The sequence below is a fragment of the Mesocricetus auratus genome, unplaced genomic scaffold (assembly GCF_017639785.1).
Source record: "Mesocricetus auratus isolate SY011 unplaced genomic scaffold, BCM_Maur_2.0 Super-Scaffold_100007, whole genome shotgun sequence".
NCBI classification, from domain to species: domain Eukaryota; kingdom Metazoa; phylum Chordata; class Mammalia; order Rodentia; family Cricetidae; genus Mesocricetus; species Mesocricetus auratus.
This window is the reverse complement of record NW_024429191.1, coordinates 2,581,758-2,606,011: the sequence shown is the minus strand read 5'-3', so window position 1 is coordinate 2,606,011 and position 24,254 is coordinate 2,581,758. Positions and strand designations below refer to the sequence as shown.

Sequence of the window (24,254 nt, the reverse complement as noted above, 5' to 3'; positions counted from 1 at the left end):
GTTCACAGAACAGCTTGCAGGACTCTGTGCTTACCATGTGGGGTTCAGAAGATTTAATTCAGTCATCAGGCTTAGCCACAAGTGTCCTTACCCACTAAGCCATCTCACCAGCCCTGTGTCTCCTAGTTACAAAGGAAAGATGTTGTCTGTCCTCTGTAAAGCTGTGGTTAGTTGCCTAGCTCACAGCTACTCCATGAGTAATTTGTACTTTGGAAAAACCCTTTACTGCAATTCTGTAAGTTATGGAGCTAAAATGGTTCAAAACTTTTTTAAAAAGGTGTGTGCATGCATGTGTGTGTGTGTGTGTGTGTGTGTGTATACGTGCAGAACCACTGTCCTTCTTGCTGTGCTATTAATCGTGCTTCTGATTAATCAGATGAACAGACGGAATTGGGGCTTCAAAAATATTAAGAGTGAGAATTCTATAAAAAATTTTGCTTATCTGAAAGCTAATTTATATTTTAAAAGTACTTCTTAGTTACAACTATTTAATTTTATAATTTTTAAAAATCTGAAGGTTTGCATGAGAAGATTCAGAGAGTTGATTGACTGGTCAAGGACCACACAGCAAAATGTGGCCAATCCTAGAATTTCAATTCTCCTTTCTACAAATGATAAAATGTTTTTATGTTTTTACAGTGTGTGTGTGTGTGTGTGTGTGTGTGTGTGTGTGTGTATTGGTTGTATATAAATGGGGACACATATATGTTCAGGTATGTTCATCCATGGAAGCCAGGGGTTCATATTTGCAACCTTCTTCTACGGCTTTCTATCTTAGTTTGAGATGGAGTCTCTCAATGAATCTGGCTAAACTGGGTAGCCTATGAGCCCCAGGGATCACTCTTGTCTCTGCCCTCCAGTGCTGGGGTTATAGGTGCATGCATGCCACAGTGCCTAGCTTTTATTTAGGTGTTAGAGACGTGAACTCATGTCCTCATGCTTTTGCAGCAAGCCCAACTAAGTCATCTCCCCATGCCCACTCATCTGTTGTCTAAGAATTAACAGTTGGAGGTCTTTGGACTCAGAGACAGACATGACTGCATGACAGTGCACATGTAAGAACAGGAGCCATTCTGACTACATGGGTACCGCAATATCCTGGTTCCATTGTCTCAAAGGTGTCACTTCTCTTCTCCAAGCCTTAGTTTCCTTACATGAAAACAAGGGTTATACTTTCTGTGAACAGGAGATGTTCTAAGGGTTGGCCAGAGGCTATCTTATAAAAATAGGTTAATTTAGTGAACTTTGACAAATTTTGTTAGAACTCTCAGAAAAGAAGATAAAGGACCCCAATTAATCTGTTCCTAGCAGAATAATTCTAGGGTTCTCGAAGAAAAAATGGCTTTATTGGCAGACTTACTGCATATTTGACTGGCAAGTGAGAGCCTTTCCTTCTTGCAGGACCTAAACTGCCTGTTAATTAAGTTTAGCGGCTGCCTGTTCATTTGGCTTCAGCCAGTAGAATCTTGGGGGAAAAGAAAAGAAGTGAGCCATTCCAGAGTGCAATGTCACTGGCAGAAGCAAGTGTCTCCCCAGTACTAAGTATAAATCGTTTCCTCATTAGGAAATAATTATACCCTTAAATAGGGCTACATGGATGTAAAGGCAACCCACAAAATGCCAATTAGTTTCATAGCAGTGATGGCATTTAGTGCCACTTCAGTTAATGGAAAATGTGTTGGAAATAGCCCATTTTCTCCTGCTCCAAAGGAAAGGCTGGGTCAGGGAAGGTATGGCTCAGAAGACAGAGGATGGTGCAACAGAAAAGGAAAATATTTCTGTGTCACAAAAGTTCTTGGTGTCCCCCTTGTATTCTAGCTCTTCTGGTGGTGTGGGATTGCAGGCTTGTAATCCTTTTCTCTATGCCAAAAAGTCATATAAGGGAAGGGGGACAAGAACCCCCCCCCAGCAAACTGGGAGCACAGGGGACAGAGGAGGGAGATGGAAAGAAGAGAAGGGGGAGGAGAACTGAGACAGGGGAGGAATAGAAGAGGGCAAGAAAGGAGATGCCTTGATAAAGGGAGCCACTATATGTTTGGAGAGAGGTCTGACTGAGAGGAAATGGAGATCCACAAGGATAACCCCAACTAAAAATCTAGGCAGTGGTAGAGAGGCTACCTTTGATGCCCTTCCCCTATAATGAGATTAATGACTACAATGATTACCATTCCTAGAGCCTTGACCCAGTAGTTGATCTAAGCAGAAGCAGGCACCCACAGATAAACACTGGGCCACACTCCTGGAATCCAGTTGCGGAGGAGGAGGAGAGATGACCAAATTAATCAAGACAGAATTGGAGATACCTGCAGAAACAGTTGACCTGATCTAATGAGAGCATGCAGACCCTAGTTGCAAAGGTGGGAAACCAGCATTGAATTGAACTAAGCCCTCTGAATGTGGGTACCAGCTAGGAGGCCAGGCAGTCTATGAGACCTCTAACAGTGGAGCCAGGGTTTATTCCTAGGCCACAAATGGGCTTGGGGAGCCCATTCCCAATGGAGGGATACTTTTGCAGGCCAGATACTGAGAGGAGGGCCTGGGCTGTCCCCCAAATGATGTGATGGACTTTGATGATCCCCCTATGAAGGGTTTCACTATCCCTGGGAAGTGGGTGGTGGGTGGGTTGAGGTGTGGGTGGGAAGTATGGGAGGATGGGAGGGCGAGGGAATGGGGGGACAGATATGTAAATAAGAGTGTTTCTAAAAAAATGAAAAAACAAGAAACTTACAAAATAAGTTCTTGGTGTAGAGTATCAGGTCTGCAGATCCCTTCCTGTACCATGTACCAGTGCATCATGGGTCTTGGATTGAGTTGCTTATGTCTGTAAGCCCCTATCTCTACACCAGTCAAATAAATAATAGCATTAGGAGGTAAGGACTGGTCTTGTAAACTGAGTTATACTATCAGAACCCCCATTTATAAAAATGTGGAGTGTGATAATTGGTATTTGTAATCCCAAATCCAGGGAGGTAAAAACAGGAAGACTCCAGAGCTCTCTGGCTAGCTAGCCTAGCCTATGTGGTGAGCTCCAGGCCAGTGGGAAACCAAAACCAATTCCAAAACCCCAAGGTGATGATGCATGAGAATGGCAGTCAAGTAGTTCTCTGGTGTCCACCCTCACAGACATATACACAAACATCCCCTGATCTGCAACTGCAAATATACACACACTCACATAATCCCCACCCCAGCTGCTTGCCATAGCATCTTATAAAGCAAAAACTAGACAAAACTGTTAGTTTCTTTTGTGCTCTTCTGAGGTCAATGGTTCTTCACTTTCTGTGGATTTAATTGTTTGAGGACTGAAGGAGAGTTCTCTTGCTCACAATATCCGTGCCTCATGACAGTGTTGAAAAAATGGGTCTTGGGTTACATACATTCATGTTGTGGTTCAGAGTGTGATGTATCATAAGGAGACTAAGTTCTGAACTTTCCTATGGCTCAATGGGTTTATTAACATGAATTTATGAAGGTATCTCAGAGTCATGCTCAAGAAATTTCGACTTTTTACCCATTTCAACAGTGTTAACTAACAAGGCACAGTGTTAACTGTGCCTGAGTAAGATATTATCTTTCTCCCATCATTGTTTGCAAACAAGGCAAGAAAGAACAGAGAGGCCATTAAGGTCTTGGTCAGAAACACAAGAAAGGTTTAAGATGCTAGGCATCTTCTACCATAAACTCTATAAAACCATCCATTTCACCCATTCTCTATGGAAAGATAACTTGCTCAACCTAGACACAAGGGTGTGGGGGTCGTGGAGAGGTGCCTTGGTCCTGTCTCAACTAGGTGATGGGACAGATTTAGTAGACTTCCTAGGGGAGGCCTTACCCTCTCTGAGTAGCAGATGGGAAGTGGGGGATGGGGAAAGCAGGAGGAGAGGAGGCAGGGAAACTGGAATTGGAATGTAAAAATAAATTAAAAAAGAAAAATAAATGAATTCTAAAAAAGCCCGACCCATTTCTTGTAACTATTTTTGCTTTTTTGGGGGGTGCTGGGGATTGAACCCAGTGCCTTGAGCATGTCAAGCATATGTTTTTCCACTGAGCTGCATCCCAGGTCCTATCCACTTCTTTGAAGCTATGATGCTCCTAAACACAGAGATAGTGATATTTGACACATTACTGGGTACCTGCCATGTAGCAGACATCACACTGTTTTACATGCTAGTAAATGGGCAATGAATGAATGAAGAACAAGTCTGTGCAGATAATAAATAAACAAACATAAAGCTGTGATAAAAAACTAATAGTAAACACAATCTGAAATTTCTTCAGAAGAAAGTTCTTCAAGGACCTGAAGGGGTCAAGAAAGCAGATAAAGTGATGCAGGAGGTTCTATCTGAGGGACTGTGCCCTTAGAGTGCCTCACTTGGGGGTGTCATTTAAGCAGAACCCTAAATATGGCAAGGATGAGGTCATGCAACGATCTAAAGAGGGAGTTAACTGGAGAGGCGAAAGCTTGGAGTGGCTTGTGTTTGAAAGGAGAATTCATCCAGCTGGATACTGAGGAGCGCAGTGCAGATTGCCTGTACATGAGGTGGGAAAAGGCAGACCAATTAGCACCTTGACACCATGGGGGAAGGATTTAGATTTCATTCTGATTTTTCTGGACAGATACTTGAGGCCAGAGTAGAGTGAGTCATATCTAATTCGTGTCTTGCCGAGGTGATCTGTTCTCTGCTAGAGAATAGGTCATGATGGAGGCAATAGCAGAAGCAAGTGGAAGGATTAGAACAGTTTCACAGTCGGATAAATGGTCACCGAAGGACTGAGCAGCAGTGGTAGAGGTGATAAAAAGTAGACAGATCCCGGGTATAGCTTAAGAATCATGCAGACACACCTGCCTGATGGGTGGTATGTAAAGGGAGATGGAGTAAAGGGATAACCACTGGGCATCTGGCCAGAGAATCAGTTGGAGCAGAGCTGTTTCCTGGGATGAATGGGGAAGTACCATGCTCTGACTGGCCATTTCAAATAAGAACAGTGCTCTAACTGGCAACTTCAAATGAGCAGCTCTGTTCATTCTTCCTGAGCCAAAGGATAGGGCTATGGATGATCTGTGTCTGACCTTGTATAGAGCAATAGCAATGAGGGTGAGAATTCCACACATGGTTGTGTAAGGAAGTGGTTGTTGGTTAGAGATCAACATCACAGCCAAGGCTGTCAGTGTGGGAGATGTCCAGGAAGACAGGATATGGGCAAAGGATAAAGGCAAAGCTTTCAACTGAAATCTTGAAGGTTCCCTCAATTCCATGATTTGATCTTCTCTCCCTCACTGCCAAAAGCAAATAAGATTAAGTATGTGGTAGGGAAGAGGACTAGTAAGATACCAACATACCTAATCTGTGTGTGTGTGTGTGTGTGAGAGAGAGAGAGAGAGAGAGAGAGAGAGACAGACAGACAGACAGACAAAGAGGAGAAAGAAAGAGACAGAGAGAAAGAGACAGAGAAAGAGAGGTCAAAAATCTCAAACAAAAACCCCTAACTCCCAGCCAAATTGGAGAGGTATAACACAGTACCATAGAGCTGAGGCCTTGCTATGGCCTGATCATTGGTCCCTACTAGCCATAATATACAGTGTTATTTTTTCTGAGCAAGTCCTACGCTCATGGAGACCTTTAGCAAGGCCTACACAGCAGCAGCAAGAGAACAGCAAAGACCACAGATCCATTTCTCATTTTCATATCAATTGGCAGAAATTATCTTTATTAGAAAAATGAAATTTCCTGTATTTACATTTTTACATTGTACGATGGGCACTTTCATTGCCCAAGAGTTATGTACATATCAGTTTGCACACACATGTCAAATCCCATTCCTTAAAACAGTTGATAACACATTGAACAAAATTAAAAAGACATACTACAAGAAGACAACCATAGTATATACTTCCTCTATCATAGAAAGGTGTTAAGCAAACGTGTAATTTTGTAGCTATGCTTGGAAATATTTAATACAGTTATTAGCACTTCCTCATGCAGTGGATCAGAACATGACAGGTATAAACTGCTGTGACTGGTAGGTGAAGATCTACTCCCAAATGAAGACCACTGAGTGGAGCACACAGCTATCTTTGAGCTCCACCATACAAGACATCAAGCCAGTCCTGATGTGAGTTATAGACGGTGTTTCATGTAGCTGTGAATGGAAACCCTCTGCATATGAGTTCAATCCCATTACATACTGGGCTAAAGACAGACTCATACATAAACCATTCATGGATAAGCTGTTTAATTCAATAACTCTCCTGTGGGCAATGGGTAGCTTGTACATTATGCAAGTCTTACAGCATGGCTGGAGAATGAATAGTTTACCCTCTTTTACTGTGTGAGAAGGTCATTATTTATGATTTTTATGACCAATTTCTTATTCAAGTCACCAATTAACTCACCTAATTCTTTCTGATATTCTGCTTGAAATATATACGTACACATATGCAAACATTCTAGTGTAATATAAACTATGATGGATTCTACCAATTAATCTGGCAAGGATATGCTCTTAAATATCTTTTACCAGGGGAATGAACAAGATTAGCATTCAGACTTTGAAAACAACCATAAAAACAAACGTCGTTGGGGACCCTCAGGCTGGGAAAGCATCTGACCCACATTTATTTCGTGATTATTTGTGTTTTCAATGACCATGTTTCCTACATATCCCTGACTTAATATCTTTCTTGAAAAATAATGTTCACTTACATCATTTCCAATGTAAACTTTCAGAGTAACATGAATATTAGAAATGTCAGTTTGATGTTTCCAAATCCATCAATTTTCAAAGAAGATTGTTCACATTTGCCACAAAATCATGTTTAAGTCTTCTCCTTTTGGCATTGAATATTTTCCTAATGGTCATGGCCCCAGAGCTGTGTCTACAAACTTAGTACATTTAAGATGTTTAAAAGTAAAATGAGTTTTAAAAGTCAATACCATTTCTTCATGTGAATTAGCCTGACCTGGAAGAGAAACAATTCAATATATCATACATGCTTAATGTAAAAACCTCTAATGAATTCAAAGGGCTGTGATTGTTTCTCATGGAAAAACAGACAATTCATTATTTTATTTCTAGACCTTCATTATTTGCTCAGTTATCAATAGTCTTTGAATTGAGCCCTTTAAAAGCTTGAAACAGCAAAATGTCAGATCAATAAGAAATACTGAAAATGCCAAAGACAAACTTATGCTAGCGGGAGAACAATTAACCTTATTAATTTAAAAGGCATCTGTGGTATTGGCTATGTGTTATGCTAATATCCTTTCGAAGGTTTTTAAATCCTTCCCAAAAGTGTGAAAGAGAATTAACTGGAAGAGGTTATGACCCAGGGCTACTGATAATGAGGAATGTCTTGGAATTGTAAAAATGCAGACTCGCTGATTTGCTGATATGGTACCTAAGCAGCATTGGTGAATGATGATTGCTTCTGTCTTGTTCCTTCCTGAACTTCACTGATGCCTTATTTGTGAAGTGAATCTGAGGAATGATTCCATCTTAAATAGTTTGGTTGTGGTTCACTGGGGAATTGTATGCTTTGAAATACAGCTCCAAAGAGGCAGAGCTCTCAGCCCTGTTGTTTGAGGCACTCAACTTTCTGCAGAGTGCAACATCCCTAGGAGTCTCCTTGTCTCTTGCAAAAGCACACAGTCTCAGAATAGCTATTAAATAATAATAACCTACGTGTTTTTGTTTTCATTTTTGACACAGGGTCTCTTGTAGCCCAGGTTGGCCTCCAATTTATTGTGTAGCCTGGGTATAACCTTAAACTCATGATCCTCCTGAGTGTTGGGTTCACAGCCATGTGCCACCACACCCAATTTATGCTCAAAGTGCTGGGCATGGAACCCAGGCCTTACGTGTGCTGTGCAGACACTCCACTAATTGGGCTGTATCCTTAGCCCCAGCAACCTCTATATTGAGAGACATTTGACTGTCTGAAGGATTACGACAACTGGAGAATTATTCTCAGGAATCAAGCTTAGGGCATCTATACTGTGTTCAAAGACTCCTAAGAAGCACTTGGAGCAATGATTGCATTTTTATGAAAATGAAACTCCGAAGCCTTCCAAAGCAACTTTCCTTCTGATCCCAGCTCAGTCTTCTCATCTATAAAATGGTGTGCACCACCTCACTGTAAATATAAATGCCAGAAAAGAAATGTGGTCTAGAAGATGGGTGTGAGGGGATACACAGATGGCACCTGTGTGCTCAGGAGCATCGCCTGCGTGACATATTGGACACAATGCCACTCCTATAAAGTGCTGTGGAAACATCCCAATTCAATACTCTTCCTTGGGATATTAACAAGTGTTGGTGCATCAACAATTATCCTGATACTAATGACCAGGAGTGCATCTCTAAGGCAATTTAACAAATGAAACAGACCAAGAAAAACAACAACAACAACAGCATTTAATAGCTGGCCCTCAATCACCCTGATGACTAAAGCACTCAGTCATTATTGTAAAACTATTCCCCATTCCCTGCCCTATCACTGAACCTCATTCTGTCTGCCTGGCAAAGATAAACCAACACAGATGAACAGGAGGATCAGCAAGTCAGCAAATAGCATTCTGCTTAGAAAGGGGTCACGGTGTTTAAGAGAGCTTTGATTGAGGACCACAAGGCAGTGTGTGCATGTATGTGTGTGACTGTGTCCACACACCTGTGGAAGCATACTATGTACACATGTTTAATGGTACTAGCCCTGATGCCAACTGTGAAAGAAGAAAAGAGCTTGGGAAAGGGATATTTAAGGTTAGGCACATGCTAAGTAGAGAAGGAAATTTTTCGAAGCAAAAAAAAAATAAAGAAAAATCCAAAAACAAAAAAGTTAATGCTGAGTGCAAGCACAGGGAGGAATTGTGACATGAGCAGTTTTCCAGTCTTGAAAGGGACTGTGAATAGAAGAGGGATCCCCATGAGTTCTTGATATACCTCAAACTAGGAAACCTGAGTAGGGTACTTATGGAAAAACCTGGGGGCCTCAAATTAGCAAATCTCTTTCCACTTGTAGCCTGACCTCCATGTTCCTAGTGAGGCTTAGAACAGCTTTAGCCTCAGTTTCCTCATCTGCAAAAAGGTAACAATAATGCTTAACTTCTACGTTAAACTCATTCAGTGTAGACAAAGTTGGGCATCTCAAGATTCAGATGCTGATCCATGGTGCAAACTTGTGATGAGCAGAAACTATAACATTCTCATATGCATAGAATGGTACACACAGTGTGAACGCACCTTCTTTCATACCCTCTCCATGCCTCCATCCTTCCAGAAACACACCTGGATTCCCTTTCTTCGCATCCTTGCCCTGTTTTTTTTTTCCACTACGGAACCTGACATTTCTTTTGCCATCAGAAACAGTAGGCACTTAGGACTCCACAAGCACACTCTTACGCTCTCCCTGACCTACCCACACCCTGAGCTATCAAAAACCTCTACAGGCCATAAGCAACCCTTCTGGGAAAGGTTTCTGGACATCTCCTCTTTCTTCTTTACACCATGGTCTATTTTTCCAATCCTTTGAAGGATTTTTCAACCCTTTTGAAGCATTTGAGGCATGGTTTGGTAAGCCATGCAGGGCTGGTTGGAGCCAGACCCAAAAGTATGTGTGCAAAAAATATGGAAGAATGAGTTTTTCACTCTTTTAGCTGCTCCTATGTTTCTCCCTCATCATCTCAGGATACATCAAATAAATCAAGGCCATTTCCGGTGACACCAACTATATTCTCCAAAGTTCCTTAAAACCCAGGGAAGAAATTTTTTAAAAAATTTGATTACAGTATCAATTACTTTAATCTTCTTATAACAGCATATTATCTATTTTCAATTTTCATTGTTTAATCTGTGTTTTGTTTTCTAGTCCTTGGTTATCCTTTGTGTTTTGGAATTTACTTTTTAAACCATGAACTACCTACGGGAAGAGATTCTACTTTTCATCCCATTCAGAGGAAACTGCCACCTTGTCTAGTCCTCTGGCCTGATGGGTGTGCCTTGTTTTAACAGCACAGCATAGTCCTGGTTGCTGTTAGCCTTCATCTTTGGTTTGAAGCTTTAAACTATACCCTTTGTGGATTTTCTCGAGAGGAGAGACCCCTGAAGAAAGATCCTGTCTTCCTCAGAACCCTGAGAAAGTGAGGGATTGCAAAGGAGCTTAAAGAAAAACCAAATTTAGAGTCATGCTTGGACTTTCAAAGAGCAAGAAGCAAAGAAAGCCAGGGGTGTCCTGTGAGTTTCTCTGGCTCATATTCCAGAGGGACTCATAGGGAGTGTCTTCCTAAAAGAAATCTAGAGATATGTCAGCTTGGTAAAGGGTACCAAGCCATAAATCAGACCACAGAGTCTTGGGTTCCAGCCCCAGCTCTGATTTTACATTAGACAGCTTCTGACTTTACATTAGACACCTGTCACTTGTCCCCTTTTCCCTTGGTGTCATTCCACAAAATCCATTTCATCTAAGATCCTTCTAGATGGGCATTTTGCACTGCTTCTATACTCACAGCGCTTCTAGGCACAGAATGAGCCAAGAGAGAGAAGAAATTCAATAGAAAATCTATGTCTTTTGATGGGTTTACAAAAGTCTCATGTAAGTCCACATCAGCATCATATTCAAAAGTGGATGTAAGCAGCATATATTGCACACTCCCCACTCCAGAATTTTGTTCTTTATGGGGCCAAGAACACCAATGCTCAAAGCCCCTTGAGCCCTGTCATCCTTCCTAGAGCTGATATTTAAAAAAATAGAATGCCCTCTCTACATAAATACCCTCCTATCAAAATAATCAGAATGGGTTTTCTGTGTGTTCACACCATCACCACCATTTAATTTTTAACATAAACTTTACAATATGTACAAGTTTGTTTGGATAATACACTTAAGTATGAAGTGTAGAAACCAAGCATGTATAATATATACATGTGTACATGAGCAACTGTATTCACAGAGGTGCATTGGATCATCTCTGATCTGTATCAAGCTGACCTCATCAGAGACAATTAGACATGAACACAGTACAAAGGAAAATAGCTGACTGAAAAATGGCAGCTCCGCATTGGAAAAACTTTTCAAGTAGAGACCCATAAACCCCCAGTGAGTGTTTCTGACCCTATTTAACCAAAAGAAGAGGGAGGGAACACAGACAGGCCAAATCTTGACTCAAGTGTAAATGAATAATGCTTTTGGAAAGAAGGCCTCTTTTCTTTAGACCTTGAATTACTATTAAGTACTGACTGATAAATTTGGCTTCCTCCTGCTTAAACTTTATTTCTTGAGGTCCAGTTAAGCCTATTCTAGTCAAGGTTAGTGCCAACCAGCTTCATCTTGGAACAGGTACTATGGTTTTCTTGAGGTTTCACATATATCAGCTCCACATAAAGAAACAGTACAGGAATTTGCATCACGCTAATGGGTATATATGCAGCTCCTCTGACAGAGACTTCCGTTTCTCACGTTAGTATTTATTTAGGTTTTAAACCACAAGGGACTTCAGTGCAAGGTATTTATTTATATGACAAGCAATTATTAAAGCTGCACTTTTTAGGTTTAAGGGAGATAAATTTTTAATCATCATTTAATTAACACCAACTTTCCTTTTCTTTTTCATTAGCAATTCTATTTGCAAAGAATTCGGGGCATTTGTCATTTCCTGAGAAGGATGCAGAATATTAGATACACATCGGCGGTAGACACATCAAATAAAATAAACAACATGAAGCTGTGTGATACCATGGATCTTTTGACTAATTAACTGCCTTGGCTAAAGTCCCAGTTAAATGAAACTATTTCATTTGTAAACAAGGTGTAATTTTCTTTTTCTCTCCCTGGAAAATAAGTGTGAATTGATATGACAGTTTTTGCTGAAATGGATTCTAATTTTTCCTCCAGAAAGCTAAATATTAAGTCTCCTCAAGTATCCTTTGAGGCAGGGAGGGGGAAACCCAGAGCATGGCAGTCACTATTTAGCTTGCTACAATAGTGCAGAGACAGAGCAGTCACCACTGTTGAGGTCATTGTCTGCTGGGGACTTGCCTTCTTGCAGCATTGAAGTGGCATGAAACCTACAGGTATAAGGGTGACAGGACTAGTCCCCAGAGTACTGAGCTTAGGCAGAGTTTGGGTCATGCCCTGGAAATTTCTCTTATGTAGGATATGGAAGCCTGGATATTTGCATTCAAGTACTGTCATCTGCAGAACAGTTTGGTGTTTTCCAAAATGGGGAAAACCAACCAAAACTTCTGAGATGAGAGGCCATGGGTGGCTGCCCTGAGTTATTCCAGGGGAAGGCCAGGCAGTTAGATTTAGGGACGCTGGCTTCTTAGCATCCATGAGCCTAAGAGCTTAGAACTTGGATTTAGCATAGGGTCCCTCTAACTGATGCACAGTCCAGGGCTTCCTGTCCAGGTCTCATCAACTCCTGCTGTTAGTTTTCTAAAGAATGGTACTCACTTGGATTACCTCCAAACAGGTCCACATGATTACCTTTCACTTGGAAATTGACCATTTCATTTTCTTCTTTGGAATCAGCACATGTAAGAGTCAGTTAATTAGTGGAGGAGAAACAAATGTTTACCATACAGCCCTTAACTACAAATGATTTACTTATATCTTGGTGTTAAAACAAATGTATTCATTCCCATTACATAATTGGCTCTTCTAAAAGCCTCATTTTAATTTTTTTTGTTTGGGGTTAATAGCAGAAATGATGTCTGAATTTTCTAGAGAAAGTTTTGAGGAGGCAGTAGGAGTGTAATTTGTGCTCTCATTGGAATGCTGTGGCATTCAACAGTACTCCTGGGCTTTGAGGACAATATAAGAAAGCAGGGAGCTATTTGGATGTGTGGCAAGTCACTACTCTATATTCTAAGACTTTAAATTCAGTTCTGTGAGGATATGACAGTGATCCTAGCAGGAGGAATACAGATCTGGGATGCAACAGGAAGTGCAGTTAAAAGTGAAGGAGTTAAAAGACATGATAGACACTGATGCCTAAACTTAAGATTGGAAACTTGGGAGGCTGTTCCTGGTCCTCTAATGCAGACTTCTCCATCTCTGGGACTCAGGAAAGGAGTCCGTGGGATAAAATGTGACTCTGAAGTTTATCAACCTCTAGAACTGTCTCAGTCCTTTCTGTGTTCTGAAGACAAGAGGAAACATGCTCCCTCCCCATCCCCCTTTACCACACCATCACTGGCACTCTGGCTTATTGCATCACTTTTTGTCACTATGGAATACTGTTGGTTGGTTGAACTTTTCCATTACTAGCTCTGTTTTAAGAATCCTCAAGCTCTATGAAAACCTTCCCCACCTACTGCTCAACTACAAGACAATATTAGCTACGAAACAGAACACCCCATAAGGAAAAGAAACAGAATGGAATTTTAACCTACAATACTGTCCCTTTCTCCAAGAACCCAAATCAAAATTCAGTGAAAAGAAAAACAGGAGATGGTTAGTCTCTTTCATAAGAGCAAGACACAAAACTTGCTAAGTCTCATACAAAATACCATCGTCAGCTAGCCCAGCTATTTCAATGCCTATAATGCATTGAAAATAATAATAATTGATAGAAAAAACCTATAAAATGTTTCATTCATATTATTTGCTGTATGTTTGCCATATGTCCTTGCCTAATAAATATCATAACTACCTTTTGGAATTTTTTTAAAATGTGGTAGAAAATTTATGTGCTAAGAAAATTTCATGCATGAATATTCCCCTCACTGTCTCCAATTTTTTAAAAAATAATGAGTATCTGTTCTGTCATATATGCACAGGTTTAAGTGGGCCAAGAATAGGACAATGCATGTGACTCAGAAATGACAAATGCATCGAAGACTTCCCATCTATCTCTGTTGGTGCTGGGGAAATGGTTCACCTCCAAGAAGGAGCATATTTCAGAGGAGAGAAATCCCTTGTCTTACTGAACTTATCCATAACTGGAAGGGTGCTCAGGGTAGATGCACAAGTGGCTTTAATGTCTGAAGGCTTTTGATTTGAGGAGCTTTGTATAGAAATAAGTGTCTAATAGGATATCTTGGCATTAAGGAAGATAAATGTAAAACCATGCTAGCCTTGGGAACACAGATGGCATGGTACTTCTTACAGATTACACATGGCCGTTGGCACATATCACCACATTAACAACTCTAGGAACACAACACACAGCTAACTAGACACCATCATGGCTGTTTGGGGACAGAACAAGTTACAATTACTCTGGGAGGGATTGGTTAAGAGATACTATACAACCCTGAGTCATCACCAGAAGGGAGGAAATGCAAACTTACGTACATAAGAGTCTTCAAGATAAACTACAATGGCCACTATGTCATAGACAGAAGATCCACACTTAGATATTGAAGACATAAATGTTTATGCAGCTCCAAACAAGACTATTGAAGCTAAGGGTGAGAAATACACAGACATTAACATCCAAAGAGATTCTTATAGCTCTCCACCTGAGAGTCCCTGTGGCTATTTTTTCCAGGTGTATCTTGGGGACAGACTAAATGAAAGTAGCATACTCACAATGAACACACTGATTTTCTATTCTTTGGGGGAACCTGGAGTTCTTGGAGGCTGAGCCAGGGTTGTAATGGAAGGCATAACAAGAAAGCTGAGAACTGTTACAAGCCAAACTTCTTAATCCTTGCACATGTCAATCTTACTACAGTGCAGATGCATTCTTAACTGTCTTATTGTCTGAGTCAGACTTACATGCATACCATATTGCTTATTCTGTAATAGAGAAACTGTGAGGCATTTCTGATGGGGAAGTTACATGGTGGATTGATCTTCATGGAATTTGGAATATAGGCAATCATAACATCACTGTTGCCATCCAATGCACCATTATTGCCACCATACTCAGTCGGCATGTCTGGGAGACCTGCCCATATTTCTTTATTTGTTTTTGGTTAAGGATTCACCTATCCGTGGTATGTACTGTGCTCAGCACATACCTTACAAGATTCCTTGAGTGAAAGATTATGGCATGGAGCCATGTGCAAAAGAGCCAACAAAAAAGTACCTCCCTAAATCCTCTTCCTCCTAGTAGGGTGCTATGGGATATCCAACATTTACCCTCCAGAACGTTGGCCATTTCATATGTTTCCTTATAGATAAACACTGGTGGAAGATTTAAACATCAGATTCGATACTAGGCATTTTCTTGTACACGCGTCTATTGCTGCAGGAATTTAAAACCCTGGGGGTAGAGTACATGTTATTCTTATTTGCAGCATAAGGCATACCATGCTCTGAAATATACACATCGCTGTGGCCCCGACTGTCCCTGGAGCAATACGATGCTGTGGACCTCAAGGATGACCGAAGATAGCTGTCATTTGCTGCCTGTGATGGCAATGAGTGTTTATAAGGGTCTGAGGGACATCTCCCAATAGCTAAGCGTTGGTCATCCCCGTACGTGTGGAGGAAAGGGTTATCAGAGGTGTGGTCTGGCAAGAGAGACTTGCTTCTCTTGCTGTCCTCCAGACCTTGGGGGAAAAGGGAGCTTTTATTCCCCAAGAGTTTGCTTGAAGGGACACTGAACAGGCTCCCATATAAATTACCCTCCAGTAGCCGTTCTCTGTCCTTGAGGCTTATGCTCCGGGAGGGCCTGCTAAGGTCTATCTCCCTGGGTTTGTCGAGAATGTTATCATAGGAGTGCTGTCGGTTAATCCTTAGCTTGTTCTTCTGGAACTGGAGGGCGTTGTTCTGGGACCAGTCCTGCTGGTAGACCTCCTCCTGAGTAGCTGGGTTACCTGTCTCCTGAAGCATCTGGTCTTCGTCAATGTCATAGAGGTTCCCCATCCGCAGACAGGCATCACACTTGAAAGGAGACCTCATGGTAAAGTGGCCTGAGTAGGTGGGCAGATTTGAAAGGCAGCTTCTGCAATGTGTGGAGTTCTGCCGGTAGCGATCACTGCCCTCACTATGTGGGGAACCCTTGTCTTTCAAGGTAAAGTGCTTAGCATAGAGTTTATACTGGTCATTGTTGGGAAGCCCGTCTTCATTGTGCAGTGGGTTCCTGTTAATGGGCAGCGTGGAGTCTCCCTTGCGGAAGTTCTCGTTGTGGTCTTGGTAGGTATCTGGGAAGCTCACATTCTCAGGGATTGCTATGCTCTCAACAAACTGTGGAGGATCTAAATGGAAACTGGGTTCCTTCTCACCATCAATGGTGTAGATCTTATCCCTGGGAGAGCTTGCTTTGGTTTTCATATAGGTACGCTCAACCTCACTACAGTCCTTGGGATATTTGGAGGCCATTGACCTTTTGAAGTTATCCTTGGTCTTGTGGTTCTTATTGTTATCTGGCTCCCTGTGGCATGTGGCCCGGCTTGAAGTTTCTGAAATGTCAGAGTGGGCTACCTCTTCTGGAAGATATCTAGGACTCTTCAGGGAGTGGGTTCTGTTCTCCACAGTCTTCTCATCTCTCTGTGAGACTGGGTTCTGGTTCAGAGAATCCTGGCGTAGAGACTCCATGGATTTCTTCCAAAGCTGCCGTGGTCGGGAATTCCCTTTGGATTCAGTGCTGACAGCCACCTCCACTGTGTTAGGGTTGGACTCATTGAGGGTGAGAGGATGCTGTCCTTGGAATACATAGTTACTGAGATTATCCTTGTGCCTGTTGGCCACAAATGTTTGGAGTTCATTCATGTTGTCCCCAAATATGCTGTCCTTCCCCTGAAAGGACCTGTTGTCTGAGTATATTAAATTCCCCTTGTCTGAAACCATGTCCACAATAAGTGACCCTCTTTGGATGAAGTCAGAAGCTCTTTTAGGTGAGTCCATTCTTGAGGAATTCATGTTGGACATGTTGGAGATGTTCTTGGCTGACCGAAGAAGCTTTAGCATGTTGCTCTGTGAACCAGTCAAATTGAAGTCTGGAGACTTCTTCTTTTCTTCAATGTGTACACCATGGATGCAACTATAGATACCCTGTGAATGAGGAACACAAAACAGACATCAATAGCAGACACTACTAGTATGAAACCACTTGCCAATCTGAGCTTTACTGGCAAAGGTGAACTATGGTTTCTTTGTGGGAGTCATGGAGACATAATGAAATTCATACCAAATTCTGATTATCTTATGTCAATAGGCAAGACAAGTTGCAATTAACCAGTGCTGTGTAACTATTTATTCAGCATTGAAATAGTCTATTAAGACTCAGGAAATGAAACATAACTCATAAGTCTCAGAAAGCTCCTAAAACTTACATGATTCACAAAACTTCACCCAGATACCTTCTTCCTTTCTTCCTTCTTTCCTGCCCTTCCTGACCTCTTTCCTTTCCACCCCTTCATCTATTCTTTTGCCACTTGTGTTCTTCCCTCTCTCCCAATGTCCTTCCCTACCTTCCTTCCCTTCTTTCCCCTTTTCTTCCATTCTTGGCCTCTCTCCCTTCTCACTTCCCTCTCTTCCTTCCTTCCACCCTCCCTCCCTCTTTTCCCTCTTTCCCTTCTTTCCTTCCTTCATTCCTTCTATATTATCTTTAATCTCCTTCTCTGTGTTGTGAGCAGTTAGTTGGCTATTGGTCTTTCCACAAATCACACTCCTCCCCCTTGTGCTAAGAATGCTGGAACACTCACTGTGGCTGTAGGAATCATACAATTATGCCACGTATTTCACAGAACCTGTCACATTAGTCAACCACCATTAGAAATATAATATAATCTTACATGTATTATAGAGGGACTCTGCACCTATGGGTGAAAACAATTGATGTTTTCTCTATGTCAGAATCAGATAAGATCTTTGTCACCTCTCCTTGTTGTATTATTAAATATACAGCTTTTTCCCTCTAATTTGCAACTGTATTATAATGAACTCCTATGCTCCCTCAGCAGAACCTATAGACTTCTCTACACCTGTCACCACAGTGCAATGTGCTCCCCTGCCACCTTGAGCTTCTGGCTGTTCTCCCATGCCACCTTGAACTGCTGGCAGTGCTCCCCTGCCATCCTGAACTGCTGGCAGTGCTCCCCCTGACATCCTGAACTGCTGGCTGTGTTTGGAGGAGGCCTACAGCATGGGCAGAGCTGTAGGTGCTGCAAGAGATGGTGGGGATGATGAGGCTGTGGCTTTTATTCTTCCTGGTTGCCCTAGGATAGGTACAAGACAGTGAAAGCAATTGATGTGATTGATCTGCCTGTTGGAGCCAAGGAAGGAAGGAGATGTGATAGGACTGTCTAAGCCTCAGGGTTTTCAAAACAGCTTCCTCTCTCTGAGTTGATCCATTTTCCACAAGGGCTGTTTAGGGAGTGGAGCACACACTCCAGAATAATAGGATAGGTGTGAGAACACTGGATGCAGCCTTCAGTAAGCTATTGCCCGTGAGTGAGCCTCAACTTTCCCAGCTGTTAAGTAGAAAATAAAAACGTAATTGTGGAGTGGACCGGCTGTGATCAGCCTTTGCTCCTTTCTCCCTTCAAAACTGCTTGAACACACAATGTCCATCCTGTAAAAGTTACAAAAAGTGCATGCCACTCACTGATCTAGAAAGATTGTTCCAGAAATCACTCTTGCCTTCTGGTTAGTAAAGCTGGCTCCTGTGGAGCCCAGTGAGACCCTGGCTAGAACTCCCTTTGTTAGTTAGTGCTCTCTTTTTCCCTCTATTACTCACAGATTCTAAATACCTTCTTTAGGTTATGGAAATGAGATACCTTCTTAGTGTATCTGGTGGGTTATAGTCCTCTGGTCAACCTGCTCAGCTGGACAAGGGCTTTACAGCGCCCCCTTGGTCCCATTCATCCTGGGCTAGGTCTTAATGGCCAGTTAGTAGAAAGCTTCTTTTTTTCTTTGTTTAAGCTCTGCACCTTGGAGCACAGTGGGAAGGCATCCACAGCCTCCACCCAATGGTTTATGTTTTTAACAAGTCTCTTATTGCTCACACTTCAAGAAACTATCAAGGTGGGTTTTGACTGGAGATAGCAAGCATCTTTTCCCCTTCCCAAATGATGTGTGTCAGGGGAGGAACCCTTTGAAGAGAAAACTAACATTGAGACTATCCCACAGATTGGAAGAATCATTTTCAAATCATAAAATTATTACAAGGGACAGCCATTGTATATGCTTGGTTCTAGTGTTTAATCAATGTCTCATTTGAGTTAGTATATCTCCCTTGACAGTATCTGGAAAGCATCTGTCCCAGGTTGGCATCCATATTGCATATCCAGTAGCTCTCCAGAAACACTGAGCCTCAAGGAGAGCTGAGTGTGTTCACTGTATGATGATTGCTTTACTGTGGGCTGCATGGTCAGCATTCTGAAAGAACTGGCAATGAGGAGATGCATCCTCTGTGGAGCAGACACCTGTCCTGGGAGATTTCAGAGCATCAAAGATTGGTGTCCTCAGTAAGAAGCTCACGCTCTGGACTTGACTAATGTATGTGACCCGACTTCATATGCAGGTAGTGTGTGTGTGTGTGTGTGTGTGTGTGTGTGTGTGTGTGTGTGTATACACAAGTACATTCATGCCCATGGTCACATAACTATTCACACGTGTGCATATGAAGGTCAAAAGACAGACATGGGTGCTGCTTCTTGGGAGTTGTTACCTCCTCACTGCCTCTTTTGTATCCCACTTATGGCCTGATGGGTAAAGTGCAAGCATACCTGCTATTTCAAGGAAATACAAGATGAAAGCAAAAAAGCCTGATTTCAGACTTTGGGGCCCCAGTTTCCTCATCCACAGAATGGGTGCAATTAACTTAATCTCATCAGGTTTCACAATGAGACAAGAGAGAAAATGTTATCTGGCTCTGACCATTATCCACAAAGTAGCTGCACCTTGCCATTGCTGGAAATCTTCTACTGTAGGCTTTTTTTTTTAATCAATCAGCATCAGGGGCTGAACTTTCTGTGTGCTTCCTTAGTAAAGAAAGGAGGCAGGCAAATAATGGTGCCTACTTATTCATACTGAATAAGACAAATTAGGAGACAAACAATATCGCAGGAGGAGAGCCTCTGTCCCACTGGACTGCCTGAAGCCTTTGGGATGGATCAGTGGCTGGGCATCCCCCTCTGCTCTGGAGGGCAGGAAAGTTAAAAGTCCACCAACAAAGCTTCGCCTGAACTCCCCAGTCCTCTCCATTTCCAGTCCTAAGATGATTGCATAGGAATGCTGGTCTCAGTTCATTTCTCATAATGGTGACCCTACCAGCTTGGCTGTCTGTTCCAAAAAGAAACCGGATTTACCAACGAACACAACAGTGCGCATTTGCGTAACATAATCCCACAACCATTTAGATATGAAAAGCCTTTAGTAATTGGCTGGGAGAATTAAAGTTGGCATAATTCCTAGCTATATGCATGCACGTTGTTATTTTTAAGCAATCTGTGTGTTTAGATGCCATCAAGCTAATTAGGAAATATGTATTTGCACAGAACCCAAGTCGAGTATAATTGAATGGAGAAAATAAATCCTCCTCGTGAAGCTAATGTGTACCTTCTGAATCTCCAAAGTTCTCAAAATCACCTAATGCTAAGAATACAAACTCACTTTAAACTGATTATTTCATTTCTCCCAATAAAAATAAGCATATAAAACTAAATTTTTTGGCCCCTAAGATGGGAAGATGAAAGAAACGGGTAGATAAAATGAAGGAAAGATATATGATACATATTAGAAAGATAGCTAACTAGATGATTGATAATAGATGACAGATATATGGTGATAAGTATGATAAGATTGATAGATTGACAGCTGACAGATAGATGATAGATTGATATATGATAGATGGACATATATATATAGAGAGAAGACAGATAGATAGATAGATAGATAGATAATAGATAGATAAATCATTGATAGATGAAAGATATATAGATGATGATAAACAGATATCAAACAGACTGATAAATGATAATAGATGATTGATTAATAGGTCATAGGTGATAGAGAAAGATGAATAGACATATAATTGATACAGAATAGATAGTTAATAGATAAATGACAGCTACATAGATCATAGATAAACGATAGGTACATAGATGATGATGTTGATGGTAGATTGATTATAAGTAAATACATGATTGAGATAGGTAGGTAATATATAGATGGCTTGTAGATATTAAAATGTCTCAGCAATATGTGCCTGATTCTCTGAAACCCCTGTGTTGTTCTGAACCTGCTTACTGTACCAGGAAGGAACTGCTTGGGGTACTGACCCTGCTGATGGAGAAGAGCAACCCAGGCCGGTCAGAGCACACGCCGGTGAAGCAGAAGCGGAGCTTCCAGTAGAAGAGGTGCTCCCAGATGAAGGTGATGAGACTGAGGGCCATAGCCGCAGCCAGCATGTAGAACACGCCTGCCATGTTATCGATGTCCAACTGGCTGCTCATGACCTCATTCTTCTCATTGTGGCAGATGCCTGTAAGCCACAGTGTCTCCAGTTCCTCCATCTCACCTGCACAGAACACAGCACCATCAGACAGTGAAGACCTGAGCACATGCCTTGGGCTAGGTACCTAAGTTAGGAACAGGTACACAACTTAACAATTGTGTTCAGTTAACAGTTTTCTGTTACTTTTATAGACAGGAATAAATTAGATGTATTTACAGTGTGGTGAATTTGGCAGTTCCTGGTATAATTTTTATCATGGTTGCATATTATTTCCTTTGTGCTCTACATGCCCCCAAACCCCCCACCCCCCCACCCTGAGCTCATTCAGGATAGGAATGCCGAAGTACAAAGACTTGACCTCCAAATCCCTCACTTACATGATAATATGTATAGCAACAGTGCATATTCCAGGGAGTTGTGATGAGACTGGTTCACATTAAGTCCCATAAATAATAGCTTGTACTACTAATGATCATAAGGAGGAAAATGCCTGCAACCGTGCCTAGCAGAGGGTAGGCCTCAAATACATTAGTTTCTTCTTTCTCATGTTTAGAATACCCTAAACTACTCCAAAAACCTACCAGAAATACTCATTATAAGATGCTAAACATTAGTAGAAGAAACACATCTTGGAACTTCCACTTGCCCTCTTTGGGATCTCCTGGCCTGGATATGGCAGGAAGGTTCACTCACCCCCAGTGGTTGAAGCAATCCATAGTGTGCTGATATTGTTGTGCTAGTTCCACCCCAACTCAGCGGAGAAGAGAGGGAGTGTCTCAGACATGCCTGCACCCATTGTGAGACCCACTGGAGTATTGAACCTGCTTGCACCCACCAGAACAGAACCTTTAATAGTACCCACCAGGAGAGGAAGAGACCCCACATTCACCCACTGGAAGAAGGGATGGGAAGACAGCAATATAAAAACACATTCAAAAACAGAAAAACCAATGTGATGGCACCAGAGTTTAGGGACTCTACACCAGCAAGACCTGAATATCCCAACACAGATGAAGCAGAAGAGAGTGACCTTAAAAACAACTTCATAAAGAAGATAGAGGCCCTGAAAGAAGATATGAGAAAATCCCTTAAAGAAATGAAAAAAAAACAAATAAAAAATGCAGGAAATCAACAAATCGCTTAAGGAAAGCCAAGAAAAAACAATCAAACAGATGAAAAAAACAATTCAAACAGGTCAAGACCTGAAAAATGAAATAGAGACAATAAAGAAAACACAAACTGAGGGAATGCTGGAAGTAGAAAATCTAGGCAAATGATCAGGAACTGCAGATGCAAGCATAACCAACACAATACAAGAGATGGAAGAGAGCATCTCAGGTGTTGAAGATACACTAGGAGAAATAGATTCATCGACCAAAGATCTTAAATCCAACAAATCCCTACCTCAAAATATCCAGGAAATATGGGACACCATGAAAAGGTCAAACATAAGAATAATAGGTATAGAAGAAGGTGAAGAAACCCACCTCAAAGGGGCAGAAAGCATATTCAACAAAATAATAGAAGAAAACTTTCCCAACCCAAAGAAAGACATGACAATGGAAGTACAAGAAGCTTACAGAACACCAAATAGAGTAGACTATAAAAAGTTCCCTTGCCACATAATAATCAAAACACCAACCATACAGAATAAAGAAAGAATATTAAGAGCAGCAAAGGAAAAAGGCCAAGTAACATATAAAGGCAAACCTATCAGAATTACACCTGACTTCTCCAAGGAAATTCTGAAAGCCAGAAGGCCCTGGATAATTATTCTAGAAACACTAAGAGTCCATGGATGTCAGCCGAGACTATTATACCCAGCAAACCTTTCAATCACTATAGATGGAGAAAACAAGATATTCCATGACAAAACCAGATTTAAACAATACATATCCACTAATCAAGCCTTACATAAAGATCTGGAAGGAAAACTCCAACCTAAGGAAGTTAACTGCACTCACAAAAGCATAGGGAATAGATAATCCCACTTTACCAAAAGCCAAAAGAAAAAGCAGGGTAAATCCACACATAATACCACCACCACCACCAAATCCAAAACAAACAAGAATTAACACTCAATGGTCCTTAATTTCCCTCAATATTAATGGTCTTAACTTGAATATAAAAAGACACAGGCTAACAGAATGAACACGAAAACATAATCCATCCTTTTGCTGCTTACAAGAAACACACCTCAACTTCAAAGACAGATGTTACCTTAGTGTAAAGGGTTGGGATGAGAATTTCCAATCAAATGGATCCAAGAAAAAAGCTGGTATAGCTATCCTAATATCTGACAGATTAGACTTCAAACTAAAATCAGTCAAAAAAGATGAAGAAAGTTATTTCATATTCATTACAGGAAAAATCCATCAGAATGAAGTCTCTATTCGGAACATCTATGCCCTAAATACAAAAGCACCCACATTCATAAAAGAAACATTACTAAAACTCAAATCACACATAAACCTCACACATTTATAGTGGAGGACTTCAAGACCCCACTCTCACCACTAGACAGGACCACCAGACAAAACTTAACAAAAACAAACCAGAAGAACTAACAAAAGTTATGACACAATTGCGTTTAACAGGCATCTATAGAACATTTCATCCAAACACAAAAGAATATACCTTCTTCTCAGCGCCACATGGAACCTTCTCTAAAATCGAACACATATCAAACTTCAACAGATACAAAAAAATTGCAATAGTTCCATGTACCTTATCAGATCACCATGCTTTAAAATTACAATTCAACAACAAAAAAAATTGTAAAAATCCCACAACCTCATGGAAATTGACCAATGCGCAATTGCACCATTTCCAGGTCAAAAAAGAAATAAGAAAGATATTAAAAACTTCCTAGAATTAAATAAAAATGAAGACACAACATACTTA

At 41.2% G+C, this 24,254-nt stretch overlaps 1 protein-coding gene across 1 annotated transcript in view; it reads right to left on the bottom strand.

Moving 5' to 3' along the window:
• Positions 1-5,688: 5,688 nt before the first annotated feature.
• The window catches only part of Grin2a (glutamate ionotropic receptor NMDA type subunit 2A), a 422,446-nt gene continuing 403,880 nt past the window's right edge, over positions 5,689-24,254 (bottom strand). Inside the window, exons 13-14 of the mRNA XM_005084556.4 lie at positions 21,175-21,413; positions 5,689-16,942 (exon numbers count right to left, since the gene is read on the bottom strand). Of these exons, the coding sequence (XP_005084613.1) occupies positions 15,143-16,942; positions 21,175-21,413 (2,039 nt within the window). The 3' untranslated portion in view covers positions 5,689-15,142. The remainder of the gene's footprint in view (positions 16,943-21,174; positions 21,414-24,254) is intronic.